Genomic DNA, 15,586 nt, shown 5'->3' with positions numbered 1-15,586 from the left:
GGTATATGTCAGAAATTTGATGATGAAAAATTGTGGAAGGGAAGCTTGAAGAAGAAAAAGCTGAGTTCATTCCAAAAAGATGGACTCAGAATCAGTTTTTCACTTTATTACAGATAAGGATCTATATTCAAGTTTTGTAAATATTCAAGAGGCATATCACAAGGTGCCTAGGGAAAAGCAGTTCACAACACTTCAGTTATATGGTGTAAATGAGACATTATATAATTCAGTATGTAAGCAGTTAAAAATTAAAGGAGATATAGGAAGATATTTTGATATTAAATCAAGTGTGAGACAATGGTGCACATTATCTTCACTGTTATTCAACACACAGAAATCATGTTATGAAGTTAAAGTGGTATTAAATCTGATATCAAAATCCATCTGTTTTTTCAACTGTCTAAGGTGGGTTGAGTACTACGATCATGGACTTTAGACAATTTAATGCAGCTAGCTTGCCATTTCTCTGCTGTATCTCTCTCTCTCTCTCTCTCTTAAGGTACACTATCTAGCAATTATCCAGACACTTTAGGCTTTGGTCACCTCCTGCACCCTTTGAATGAGGCTTTCCACCAATGTTCAGCAGACATCAGATGGAATTTGTTTCTATTCCTCCATCAGAGAAGCACTGAATTCAGCGATAGATTGAGGATGTGCTGTTCTTGACCTCAGTCGGCACTCCAATTCGTCCCACAGGTGTTCGATGGGGTTGAGGTCAGGCCCCTCGAAGGCCAAGGCAGTCGTTTAACACCCATCTCTTCATACCATTCCATAACAGCTGCAGCTTTGTGGCATGGAGTATTGGTGTCCTGATAGTAACACAGGTCTGTTCCATAAAAAGTCCACGGTGTAGGCAGCACCTGATTATTCAGAATATCAAGATACTGAACTGCCTTCATGGAACCACAGACAATGACCAGTGGTCCCACTCTAAACCAGCTCAGTGTGCCTCACACCATTACTCCTCCACCACCAAACTTTACTGTGTGTACAACATGCTGGGGTAACAAGCGTATACCAGGTTGCCTCTACATCCTGCCATCAGATTGGAAACAGAGAAGATATTAGAAAGGAAATTGGCATTGTTAGCATTAGCAAAATAAGTGTTTGGCAGGAAAAAGACCCAGAGGAAGATCAAAGTCTAGGTGGATTGATGCAGTTAGAAGTCTTAGAAGCACTAAATGTTAGATATGATAATATTGCAATGCTCACAAGTAATAGACTAATCTGGAAGAAAATTGTTCATTAGAGATTAATCATCATCATCATTAAATTCCTGCCATGTACCCTCAAGGGGTGTACAGGATATGATAGTACTACATGAAAAATTTACATCATTACTAACTTCCTATCTACAATTTTCCTCCAAATCAGTCTGTTACTTGTCAAGACTCCAACATTATCAGATCATATATTTCTATCATTGAAGGCATTTTGTACCGTATCAATCCACTTATATCTTGATCTTCCTCTGGGTCGTTTTCCTGCCAACCTGGCAGAGAACACTTGTTTTGCTAATCTTACCTCGCCCATTCTGTTTAAGTGACCATGCCACCTGACAATGTCAAGTTCTTTCCTAATATCCTCTTTTTTAATATAATATTGCCACTAATGCCATCTGTTCACACCTCTAATCTTTCTCAGGACTGTCATATCTGCGGTATCTAGTCCCAGCCCTCAGATCCATAAGTTAAAACTGGTTTGAACTCTGTCTTACATACAGCTAATTTAGTGTTCCAACTAATTTCTCTCTTATTCCATATGAATTTATTCAATTTACTTCCTACCATACCAGCTTTGTTGATTTTATTGTCTATTTCCATATTTAATTTACCATCTTCCTAAAAATCGTGCCTAAACAGCTGAAATATTTTACTTCTTCCACTGGTTCTCCATTCAAAACGCAGTTGACATTTCCAACGATTCTGCCTATTTTCATTGTCTTTATCTTTTTATTACTGACCTTCATACCATATCTATTACAACAGTTATTCAATTTAGTCAGGGAATCTTGCAAACCTGTAGCAGATTTATTTAGAAGTATAACATTGTCTGCATAAAGCAAAGAGATCACATTAACATCTCCAATTTTGATATCATATTTAATACCACTTACCTTCATAATGTGATCCATATAGATAATGAATAACGGAGGGGATAATGTACATCCTTGTCTCACAACAGATTTAACATTAAACCATCTTCCTGTACTTCTTTCAATTCTAACTGCTGACTTACAACTCAAAGACTAAGTATTGCTTGATATAATGTCCCATTGACACCATATAACTGTAGCGTATTGAATAGCTTCTTCTTTGCACCTTGTCATATGCCTTTCCCAAATCAACAAAACTTAAATACAGATCTTTGTTATATTCCCATACTTTATCGACTATTTGTTGTAAAGTGAAGATCTGATCCTGACAGCCTCTATTTGGCCTGAATCCAGCTTGCTCTTCACCAAGCTTTTCTTCCACAATTCTTCTCAAGTGTTTCTCAAGTATACTTGCATAAATCTTGCCAGGAACACTCAGTAGGGAAATACCTCTGAAATTCTCACATTCAGTTTTATTTCCCTTTTCATATATGGGTACTATAAGAGCTCTACTCCAATCATCGGGAATTCATCCCTATGTCGAGACTTTCTGAACTATGCAGTGCAGCTGCTGTAAGACTTTTATACCACCATACTTCAGCATTTCTCATTGAATATCGTCTACTTCTGCTGCCTTTCCACATTTCAAGCCTTCAATGGCATTTTCTATTTCAAGCATGGATATGTAGTACTGATTGTATGCCTGTTGAGTGTTTTTTACCGCTGTGCTATCACTTTTTGTTTCATTTAGCAATTTTTTGAAGTAATTACTCCATACTTCAATGATATCTTTTTCTCTCGTTTTCATGTCACCTTTATCATCTCTAACTTCTTTTACAGTACTCTTTTTCTTCCATTTCTAAGCTTCTTCAACAACCTCCAGAACATCTTGCCACCTTCTTGATATTTATTTTCTATGTTCTTGCCAAAGTCCTCCCATGACTTTTGTTTAGCTAGTTTTACACAGTGTTTAGCTTTCTTACATTTGTCTCTGTATTCTCTCAGAGCACTAGCTGACTTATTTGCCAGGAACTTTTGATATGCTTTCTTCTTTTCCTTCACTGCCTCTCTAACTTCCTGTGTCCACCATGGAGTTCTGATTTTTCTATCCTTGCAGACAACATCACTACATACTGCTGGCTAAATCAATCAATGTTTTCTTCAAGGCTTGGCATTGAATCTCCAAGGTTTGGTTGCTGTTCTCAAACTCTTTCATTTTTTCTTCAATAACCTTTGTGTATTTTAGTCTACAGTTCACATATGAGAGCTGATCAACTTTTGTTCGCTTTAAAACTTTCTTACATGTTATTCTTTTCAATATGACATTCAATTTTATCCTGCCCAAGACTAAATACTGATCACTTCCAATTTCAAATTTCAAAAATGTTTTCTCCCTGATGTCCTGCACCAGGGAGAAAACATCACTATCAACAATAACATAGTCAGTGAGACTTCTTATTTCTTGTCTCTTCTCTCCATGTGAATTTGTGCACATTTTTATGTTGAAACATGGTGTTAGTAATAACCAGTCCATGTCCTGAGCAGAAATCCAATGGGTATTTGCCATTGTAGTGTCTGGCATAGTAGCTTGAACACCCCTTTGAGGATACAAATCAGGAAATTAATTGGTTGATAGCATTGATTGATAGTGCCACAAATAGAGGTAACCCTCAGCTGTGAGGTAAGTCTAATTGGAATAGAGGTTGGTGGCTCTGTTAAGAGATTTTGATACCATATCGTTGGGAGAGAGGAAGGATGATGAAAAAAAAAAAGTTTTTACTTGTGTGGACAAGTTTTCTGTGAACCAAGAAAGAAAGTGTACCGTTCATATGTGCGATTAAAGTGTCTAAATATTTTATTTTTCTGTAGTGAACTGGATTCTATGGTGCTGGTTGTTAAAGTGGAACAGGTATATGAGTAATGTTTGACCTATGTGGCCAAATATAAAATGCATAATCAATGTATCTTAGCCAGATAGATGGTTTTGAGGGCACACTATCAAGTGCATGTTTTTCTAGATGCTTCATATAAAAATTGGCAGTTAGAGAAGGGAAGAACATTGCTCTTTATATATGATGTCCTTCCAAAGGTGAAGTTATCACATGAATGGCAATATTGAAAAGATCAGTAATGGGGCGGGGGGCATTTTTAAGTAATTCTAAAGTGTTAGAAAGGTGGATATTAGTGACATTGAAACTGTGATATCAGTATTGCTTAAAACAAAATTTTAGATTAGTGTTATGTAGTGGGTAGAATTTATATACATACACGAGGTAGTATCAAAAAGTTTCAAGACTAGGTTTGTAACATGCCAACAGCTGGCAGCACAAGGCTGCATGCACAGTCACAGGGAGCACATAAGTCATAAGTCAGTGTGCTAAAAGACATCGTCCTGTGTACATCGGGAGCTGTGCAACTGATGCTATTCTGAACACCTGCGTTACCACATCTGCGATTTCATCATGAACAGCAAGTTAGAACAAAGAGCAAACGTGAAATTCTGCATGAAACTGGGCAAATCTGCCACAGAGATGTTTGACATGATTCAGCAAGTTTACGGCGATGCTACAATGAGTCATTCAAGGTGTTTTGAGTGGCACGCATGCTTCAAGAGCAGAAGAACATCACTGGAAGACGATGAGAGATCAGGAAGACCTTCAATGAGCTCAACCCCCAAAAATGTCGAAACCATTAGGCAATGTGTGCATGAGGATCGTCGGAGAACACTCCACAACATTGCTGCTATTGTTGAATTCTCGCGTGTGATTTGAACATGCGCCGTGTTGCTACCAAGTTTGTCCCCAGGCTGCTGACTCAGGAGCAGAAAGAACACCATGTGAAAGCCTGCCAAAAACTCCATCACCGTGCCGTGGATGACCCATCCTTCATGGCGAGAATCATTACCGGTGACGAAACTTGGGTGTATGGGTACAACCCTGAGATGAAGCAACAGTCTTCACAGTGGAAGAGCCCATCATCTCCACGACCGAAAAAGGTGAGGCAGGTCCGCAGCTTGACCAAGTGCATGCTGATCGTCGTTTTTGACATTCGCGGCATTGTGCATCGAGAATTCATCCTCAGGGACCAGACCGTCAGTAGCGAGTTCTACTGCCAGGTTTTAAGATGTCCTCCCTCAGACGCATGTGAAGTACCTTCTACGATTCGCACTGGATCTTCACAATGGTGTCAAAACGGTGACCTTTGAGCTAGATCTTCATCTTCAGGAAGAGGGCAAATTCTGCAGGAGCCAAATCTGGCGAATAGGGTGGGTGCAGAAGTGAGATCATGTTGTTTCTGGCGAGAAACATGCAAAAAACTGGATGCTCCGTGACGACAATGCACCCTGTCGCCGAGCTCTCCTCACACGTGTGTTTCTCGCCAGAAACAACATGATCTCACTTCTGCACCACCCTACTCGCCAGATTTGGCTCCTGCAGACTTTGTCCTCTTCTCGAAGATGAAGATATTCAGGAAGAGGACAAATTGCGGAGGACCATTGTGGAGATCCAGCGCGAATCGCAGAAGGTGCTTGACATGCTTCGAAAAGAAGACTTCCAGGACACATTCCAGAAATGGCAAGAACGCTGGGAGCATTGTATTGATATGCAGGGGGACTATTTTGAAGGTGATAGTGTGTAAACGTAGATAAATAAAGTAATTTCTCATAAACCGAGCTAGTCTCAAAACTTTTTGATACCACCTCGTGTATATATGTGTACACACACACACACACACACACACACACACACACACACACACACACACACACGATATTGGCACACGCGTGAAATCAGACGCATGCAGCTACTTAACAATAGAACTTCAACAAGGACTGTAGCTACAGTTCAAAGCTAACTGATTTTATAATAGTCGTTTTATAGTGATAAGATGTTTCTTATAGTGTTTACTTGCTTTCTATGTTCCCACGCCTGAAGAAGTCGGACAATCCGATGAAACATGTTGTGTTTTGAATAAATTTAATTGTTATTCTAGTCTTGGTTATAGTCAGTAAATATAAGTATGAACATATCCCAGTACTGAGTTAATACTACAAATTGCTATCATATCCCTTCTGACGGGTATAATTTCCATCCTACGAAAGCTTATGAGAAGACACTAAAGAGTATTGGACTCGCTATCAACAGACTTATCATCCTGAAACGTTGTAAGTTCTCTTCTATTATTCCTGAATTCTTACAATTCAGAGAAGCCATTACCAGTAAAAAAGCACACAGAATCTACCAAAAAGCAAAACTAGAACTTTTAGGAGAGAGGATTAACGATACCAAATGTAATTTAGCTGTTCTCTTTTCTCAAAAATCATCCTTAGAAAACCATTTAGCGACCTCCTTGGACTGCATGTCATGGAATCACGTTCAAGAAATAAGTACACATCGGGCATTAACATCTCAAAACTTAAACAAACATAAGCTTATCAGAAAGTTTAATTCGCTAAAGAGAACACAAGAACAACCAACCCCCTAATAATCTTCATGGAAGAAATAAAAAATTAGTGATAAACCATTCATCATATGTTCTAAATCACAACGAAGAACAAATTCTTAAAAGAGATCTCACTTTTGTCCTTGCGCCTAAAACTATTCCCAAGGAAATGTTTTTAACTAAGATGGAGAAAGCTGCATCACTACTTCCTGCCGCAGATGCCAGTTTACTTCGCATGGAAGCAATACTTGTGATTAATAATGCAAGACCTCCATCTGATAACATCTCCCGTGGCGAAAGGCTAGCGATAAAAAGTCTTAAGAACAACAGAGACATCGTTAAGTCTTAAGAACAACAAAGACAACAAGGGTGGCACAAGAGCCACCCTTGTTGTGGAAAAAGATCTGATCCTTGTGGTGGAACACAAGGTGGAACAGATTTCTGATCCTTGTGGTGGAACACAAGGATCAGAGTTTGAGATTTGGTTTCCAAATATCCAAGGATCTGACTAACTGAAATGTGCATTCATCAGAACCAACGTACCATGCCAGAGACTGCACATCCTTGAATCCCCACTGTTTAATCTGCTTTGGTTCAAAATTTCTCTATCAAACCAAACAGCCCTTTTCATATGCTTTCTCTCCCATCAGCAGTGACCTATCTCAGATCATAATCTTCTTACCAGACAACTCCCTCCAATTGGCCAACACATTAGACCTCTTCCTAATAAGCTCCCCTTTCAGGTATACCGTGGTTGTTGGTTCTCTTGATAACTCAGACCACAACCTCATACAAATCTCTTTTGTCATAGAACTACCTTCATCCACCAGTTCACAGTCTCATGTCCTTTGGCAATAGAAAGGTGCCAGCCGGGAAGACCTCGGTGACTGCTATTCCTCCTTCCCATGGTCTGACTACTTCTTCAGTTCTTCTGATCCAAACACCTGCTCAGACCAAATAACAGAAATCATCCTCACAAGAATGAGGACTTTCATCCCTCATTCCACTCCAAATTCTCAGCTACCATCCAAGCTTTGGTTCTCCAAAAAAAAAAAAAAAAAAAAAAAAAAAGTGTGCCAATGCTGTCAAAGAAAAAGCCTCTGCTTACTATGAATGGCTCGAGACCAAAACTCCAGCTGTTCACACTGCAGCTCACAACCATTATAAAAGAATCATCACCAAGTCCAAGTCAGACTTTAAAAGGACCAAATGCTGTAAACTCACCTCCTGCCCAAATTGCATTCACTCCTTCTAGTCCCTTGCCAAGGCCATTGGGTGCAACTCCTTCCCACCCAGATTTCCACCACTCTCACATCTTGATGGTACTATAGTTACCTCACCCAAAGACAAGACCAACTTACTGGCATCACTCTTCTCTTCAAATTCCTGCATTGATGATCTCCACACTACTAAGAATGGCTCCCTTCAATATCGTGCATAGACTAAAAGAAATCCGAAGAATCCTCAATAACCTGAACAGAAACATGGCATCTGGTCCTGATGGTATCCCACCTATTGTGTTATAAAATTGTGTCCCAGAACTGATACCTGTCCTATATTGCCTCTTCAATCTTTCCTATTCAACTGGCATCTACTCTGCAACATGGAAGCAGGTCTGCATCCAGCTCATCCCAAAGAAAGGTGATAAGTCAACCAACGAATTATGGGTCATCAACACCCAATTCTTGAATGACCTAGAATCATACCAGCTAATCATTGATCAACAGTATGGATTCTGCTATTTGCGATCTACAGCTGACCTTCTTGCTTTCACCACCCAACTCTGGACTCAATCCATGGAGAAACTCGCATGGTTGTCCTCGACATTTCAAAAACAATCTGATTAGATTGGGCACAGGGACCTACTTAACAAACTGCCATCCTATGGTCTGCCTTCCTCACTCTGCAACTGGATTGCCAACTTTCTCACTGGTTGCTCACTACGTTTCATGGTGGACTGTTTCCTTGCCTCAGATTTTCCTACCAATGCAGGAGTACACCAAGGTTCTGTTCTTTCACCCACTCTCTTCATCTTGTATATAAATGACCTGCTCTCTCTCAGACTTCCAATCCTATCCATAGCTTTACTGATGACAGTACACTCCATTCCTCCTTTTCATTTGACATACCTTGTAGTGCTCAAGTATTAGAATCCTCAAGATCTACCATGACCAGTGACTTGAACTCAGAACTCCTAGCTATATCCCAGTGGGGGCAAGGACAACTTTTGTAAACTTCAATATCACTAAAACTCAGTCCTGTCTGATCTCTTACAAGAAAGAATTCGCATCCCTCCCCCTTACCTTTAGTAAGGGGGAGGGATATCCAGACATGATCAGATTTCTCTACTCAGACTAACTTGTACCTTTTTGATCTTTCCTGACACAATTTGGTGCCAAAAAACTTGGTGTACTTTTTCACGCAAGACACTACTTTACACCATAACTACTAACTCTATACAAAGCCCAAATCCATCCAGCCTTGGAATATTGCTCCATGTTTGGGGTGGAGCACCAAAATTCTCTCTAAGATTGCTCGATTTTATCGAGAAGAGGGCAATCCAGCTAATTAATGATCCCTCTCTCTCTCTCTCATACCCACTTCAATCTCTCTCTCTCTTGCAGACATTCAGTTTCTGCCTTGTGTCACTTCTACAGATATTTTCATGGACAGCACTCTGCTGAATTGGCCACTATTATTCCTCCGCTCTCCTCCAAAATCATTAAAACAAGAGCCACTGCTAACCAACACCCTGTTATAGTCCATTTTGAAACTCACCGAACCAACTTCACTGCCTCCTCCTCCATCCTGTCTACTCCTTTCCTTTAGAAGTCTCCCCCACTCTGCCTTCTCCAAAGATTACAACCCTCAGCTGTTCAAGCAAAATGTGAACAAACTCTTCCTTTCTTCTACTCCTGTTACCCCACACATAGCACTAATGCACCATAGGTCTTGTGGCCTTTTGTGTGTGGATCAGATTAAAAAAAAAAAAAAAAAAAAAGGTATGTGTCTAGCCAACCTTGGGACAAATGAGTGCGAGTGTAGGAATGACTGTGAACAGCTGGATGCAGTTTCCCAAATTTCTATAATATTGACACAACAAATTTTTCAATACATGAGGAGTGGGGGTAAAACAAGGGGTCACCCCTGGAAGTTGTGTAAGAGAGTGGTTAGTAAGAATTTGTGGACTAGGTTCTTTGCTTGGAGAGTTGTGTGTGTGAGTGGAATGGCTTGCATACCTATTCACTGTTAGAGCATCCCAACTACTTTAGTTGGGATGCTCTAACAGTGAATAGGTATGTGAATAATAGGTAGTATGGGTCTCCCTTTTGAGACACCTTGCACAAAACCAACTGTCATTTCCTTTCAGATTCTCCACTGTGAGAATTTGGAAAGAAATGGCAACTCTCACTATTCAGAACATCCTTTGTCAGCCATGTTGCATCAATTCCAATGTGGAAAATCAGGGCCCCCAACTTCTCCAGAAAAGCAGGGGCCCTCATTTTCCACACCCTTTATTCCTGAGATTTGTATCAGTATTTCTGTACCTTTTTTTTTTTTTTAATTATTATTCTCATCCCCAAAAAAAGTGTTATGAAAAAATCTGGGGTCTTTGAAAATAGCATTAGATTCTAAACATTAACCCAAGTACAAGTCTAAATACATCCTAGCTGTCATTAGCCGAACATGTGCACACAAATGCATAGATGAGTTCTGGAACAATGCAACATACATTTAGAAATATTTTAAAATAACATTGATCTTTTCTATAACTACATAATAGTTGTCACCTTTGTTAGTCTATACTGTTTTGTATACTACTTTTATGTTTACATCTGAAGAAATCCTGTGCAGTTAGGATGAAATATTGTGTTGCCAGTTAAAATAAATGCTATCATCTTATTCTGGTGTTCTGCCTTATAAACTCTTGGTCACATACTCATGAACAGGTAAAGTCTACATATTGCTTGGAAAGAAGTCAATGGACATCCCCATGAGCAAGGTGCATCATGCCATGTAACAAGTCACATGTTTGTAGCCAGTATAAATTGGACATGATGCTCCTTAGTCAGTGCAACTGTGTCTGGGTGAAATGGCCATGAGAAGGGAACAGTTTGAAAGAGGTATTGTGATATAATGCCAATTTGAAGGTCTATCTCTTCAGAAAATTGTTGACAAAGTGGGCCATCCCACTTTGTCAACTTATTTCAACTAAAATATAAACTAAAGAAGCCAAGAAATTATATTCTCGGTTTCATATTTTATCCAAGTGTAAGTAAACAGTTTGCATGTAAAGTAACTTTGACTATGCTACTGGTATATAGAGGCTAATGACTTCACATCAATTGCCTTAGTATCCCAGAATACAAGGCACATATCTTTATGGACATGTTTAATACTATACATTATGGGAAGTGAATTCTTTAAGTTATAGTATAACCAAGTGAAAAATCTTTCTACATTATCTATAATTCAGAGTATTTTAGTGATAAGGTGCAACACCTTTGGACTACTTGTATATAGGAAATATGACTTTTGCATTACTTCAACCTTGGTATCTCTTTTGGGTAGCAGCCCTTTCCATGATGCATTGCATTATACATGTCCATAAGGATATGTGCCTTGTTAAGGGATACTAAGGCAATTGATGTGAACATATTAGTCTCTATATACAAGCAGCCCAGTTGTGAAGTTACTTCACATGCAAACTTTGTTTGCTTACACTTGAATAAAAGATGAAACCAAGAATTTAATTTCTTGACATCTTTAATTTATAGTATAACCAAGTGAAAAAACTTTCAACATTTCAAATCAGTGATACTATATGGAGATGGAAGTGGGTGTCAACTGCAAGTGCCACGTGACTGTAGGGTGATATGAAAGATAATATGTAAAAGCCACCATTCATCAGCCGACATGTTGAATGCGGAGTTCCAGTCATTGACTGGAACTTGAATCTGCACAAAAACATTTAGAACCAATGCTCACAACATGGGTTTTTATGGTAGTACTGCAATATGCAAGCCTCACATTATCTGAACAAATGTGGAGTGTCATCTTCAGTGGTGCAAAGAGCATGTACCGTGGATGTGGAAGCATGAAAGCTGTGTTATGGAGTGATGAATCATGCTACAACCTATACTGAACAGATGGATGGGTGTGGTAGTGGTTGTGGTGGTGGATGCCTGGTAAATGTAATGTTATGGTCTGTTTTTCCTAATTTGGCCTCAGACCTCTGTTTGTGGTGCCATTAACATTGAACTCCGAGCAGTATCTGAACATTCTGGACAGTGCATTGATTTCTACTTTATGGTGTCCATTGTCTCTTTCAGCAAGACAATGCACCATATCATATGGCTGCTGCTGTAACTGCATGGTTTGTGGACACAAATGTCACCACATTAATGTCCACAATTGACTATCTTCCACAGAGCCCTGCTTTCAACCCTATTGAATATCTGTGGGATGAACTAAACAGTCTGGTGAGATCTAGGAAAGTCTGCTCCACAAAAGCCAGTACCTCATTACCTTCCTACTGGAAGAATGGTCCAAAATTCCCATTAATCACTATCGTACACTTGTAGAAAATCAATTGATGTGAACTATAGATTGTTGCAGTCATGGCAGCAAAAAGAAGTTTTACATCTTATTAAGAGTGCCATGGCTGTTTGTTCCTCACACTGTGGTGTCTGTTGACTTCTTTTCAAGCAGTGTGTGTATATATACATATAGAGTGTCAATAATTAAACATGTTGCCAAATTCGGTAGACTAATCAGGAAGGATTCCTTGGAAAAAAATGTTAGTTTGAAATGTTGCTGATAGAGATTATATAATGGCGCTGTACAATGTAAAAAAAAGTTAAAATGTACAGATAAATGAATAACAAAGAATAAATGGAAATGAAAGATTAGCTTTGTGTTGCACTTATGATAACACAGCAATAAAATATTTATCAATTTAATTTAGCACAGTAATTATGGTATTACTGTTAATGGAGCATAAGTGTTGTCACAGACCTGTTGCACAACTTGAGCACATTGAATTCACCCATATGAAACAAGCCCTGGTTCAATGTGGCCACCCTTCTTGTAGACCAGAAATTGCATCCTGTACACAGCATTTTCAACAGCAGAACGTAACATGTCTGAAGGATGTTCATCCATTCACATTCCACGATACTTTTTAAGGTTTCCAAGTTTGAGACTGCCACAATAGACATTGGCCTTCAGGTAACCCCATAATCAAAAATGCATAGAGTATTATCAGGGGAGCACAGTGGTCATGCAACTAGAAAGAAATGACTAATCACTCTTTCTTCTATGGAGTGATGCTATGGAAGTTGCTGTACCAATCATGCTGTGGGGATGTGCTTCATCTTGCATAAAAATAGTCTCATCCAGACATTGTCATTACTGAAGTTGTATGATGACAAAACTATTCAGCATATTGTGATATTTCCATGCAGTAATGGAGCAAGTTACTGGTGCTTTCTGATGTCATCAAAAAAAGAATTGACCCTATTATAAAATATGCCGTGAAGCCACTAAATGGTAATTTTCGGTGATTGTGAGAGTTTCTGGAAAGCATGTGGTAATTCAGAAATCGAAATTCGACAATTTTGTGTGTTTATAGTCCTGATCACAAAAATGTGCCTCATCTCCCCCACAGAATTTTCCATGACCGAGCATCATCGACTTCCAGTCTGATAAGAAATATTAGAGCAAATGTCAGTCACTTATCATAATCATCATGTAGCAGCTTCTATATACACCTGATCTTGTATGGATAAAACGTAATAATTTTGCTCAAGGCTTTCCATACCATGGAATAAGACATATCCAATTGACCTGCTACTCTACAGGCACTGTAGAGTAGCAGGTCAAATAACTTTATAAGTAACACACCATAAGGTAAATTGAGGCACATGTTGAACACAAGCTATCAGTAGGAATACATTTGTGAATTTTCTCCTTTACTTCATAGCTATTATGATGCTAGCAAAACCGGTGTTCAACTTCGTTTTATGCAAATGTTTGGCTTCCTGGCTACCTTTTCAAACTTTTGTGGAATTCTTCTTTCCATTTTTTGATTAGTCTCTGTACCAAATTTGATGACATTCTGGTATTCCAGTTGTTAGATCAAGCTTTATAAGGCACTGAATAGGGGAAGTTTAATTATGTCCATCTTTTATATTATACATCTTTCCATTTCCTGAGTGACCATTCCCAAAAGAACCAAGATTTTTCGATTCTTTTATTTATGTTAATTTAGTAATTTTTATTACTTAATTAATAATTAGTTTTTAACAACTATACTTACAACTAAAATAAACATGAACACAGTGTTTTAATTTATTTCCCTATATGTAGTATTTTTGGCGTGTATTGAGAGGAGTGGCAAACTCAGGAACCACCCTGGGTGGCAAAAGCTCTAGCTATACCATTGCATATGCCATACATTATATAGTATTCAATATTGTACAAAATTAGATGACCCTTTCGTTCAGTTTCTCTTGTTTCTTTACAGGCTGCCCATGCTGTTTTACAACAGCAGGATGCAGGAAAGCCAGTGTATAAAGTTAAAAATGTCTCATTGAACACTCTGTGTAGCACCTATGGTGGTCCTGTAAATCCTCGTAAAGACCAAATGAAAAATCTGTACCGACGAGATCAGAAGTTTTGGAGTCGTAGGCCTCTCACCGATGATATGATATTTCATGCAGCATTTGATGTTTATTGTTTATTGCCAACTGTATATCAAACAATTCAGAGGTATTGCTTAATCAGACTTCCTATTTTCTTGCACAGAAGGTTCATTGTACTACTTCACAGTGTAAACAACACCAGAGGAACAAAACATATTATTTATTAAGCTAACATTTCATTGGATTTCAAAACAGCAAAATCTTAGCAACTCTGTAATACAGTTTTATTCTTCTGGCATTCATTATACTGTGAAACACTGCTGTGAATAATCAACATCAATGCCTAAGCTTTTTATTACATCTATAAAATACAGTTAATTTTTTAATTAAGTAGAAATATAAGAGTTCTGCTGTGATAGTTCCACTTGAAAAGTTTACATTATTAAAGTTTACAAAATTTTAATTTTGCAAGAAAATAAGTACAAACAATTAAACTCCAACTTTACCTAATAATTTATATGTGCTTCTCTGTTTCTCATAAGTTCATTAATTTGCTTAGGCATTGGACTCTACCTACCAACATAGAACATATTTTTCTTATTTCCATCTTGAAACCATACTTTTATAAAGTTATCCTTTGTATCATAATTTAATTTTCCACATCTTTTTTTTTACTATGTTCCACAAATTTTCTGTTCAGTTAATGTCAAGAGCCACTGAAACAATTGGATGTTGTGATTTTTGAGGAAATCTTTCACTCTTTTTTTGAAGTGTGGCATGGAGCGAAATCCTGTTAGAAGAAAGATGAGTTCTTTATCTTTCTAGATTTGTAGAACTACTTTTTTTTTTCCTAATAGTTTTATGTATTGATTACTTTTCATCATACCATCAACAGGCACAAGTGATCCTGGAACGTTGTGTAAAATGTAAAACAGCTCCCCAGAACATCTTTAGCTGAATGTTTAGGAACTTGTTGAAAGTTGGCATGAGAAGTCTTCCGAGCTGCTGATTTGCAAACATAGGATACTCGCTCTCCTTGGACAAAGAAATGGCTTTCATCTGAGAATATGACCTTCCACTTCTCAACAGTCCAATCTTTGTACACTTTTTTCCTACTGAGCCTCTTTTTCTTCATAGCCTTCGTCAACAGTTGTTTCTTTTTTTACTCTGTGGGCAGTCCTCCCTGCTTCCAACAATCATTGAAGGAGTGTCATGTCAGAAACATGAATCCCACTAGCTGCCAAGTTTCTATTTAAGTCTACAGCAGACCATCTTTCATTCATTTTGCTTTTACTGACTAGTAAACAATCTGAGTAAGTGTTGTTTTCCTTTTTCACCCACATTTTCCTTTTCTGTCAGAAGAAAAGGTGCCTGTCTCCCTCTTTAAAATTGCATTAATAGT

The 15,586-nt window shown here is 38.4% G+C and overlaps 1 protein-coding gene across 1 annotated transcript in view; it reads left to right on the top strand.

Annotated features, from left to right (window-relative positions):
* Positions 1-15,586, top strand: part of egl (Egl_like_exo domain-containing protein) — an 86,626-nt gene that overhangs the window by 35,213 nt on the left and 35,827 nt on the right. Inside the window, exon 3 of the mRNA XM_090391186.1 lies at positions 14,067-14,311. Coding sequence (XP_090247312.1) covers positions 14,067-14,311 — 245 coding nt within the window. The remainder of the gene's footprint in view (positions 1-14,066; positions 14,312-15,586) is intronic.

Source organism: Typopeltis vanoorti, chromosome 1, assembly GCF_054136105.1.
Source record: "Typopeltis vanoorti isolate ZY-2024b chromosome 1, IOZ_Tvanoo_1.0, whole genome shotgun sequence".
In the NCBI taxonomy this organism is placed as follows: domain Eukaryota; kingdom Metazoa; phylum Arthropoda; class Arachnida; order Uropygi; family Thelyphonidae; genus Typopeltis; species Typopeltis vanoorti.
The sequence above is the reverse complement of the archived record's forward strand: the minus strand, read 5'-3'. Positions and strand labels throughout refer to the sequence as shown.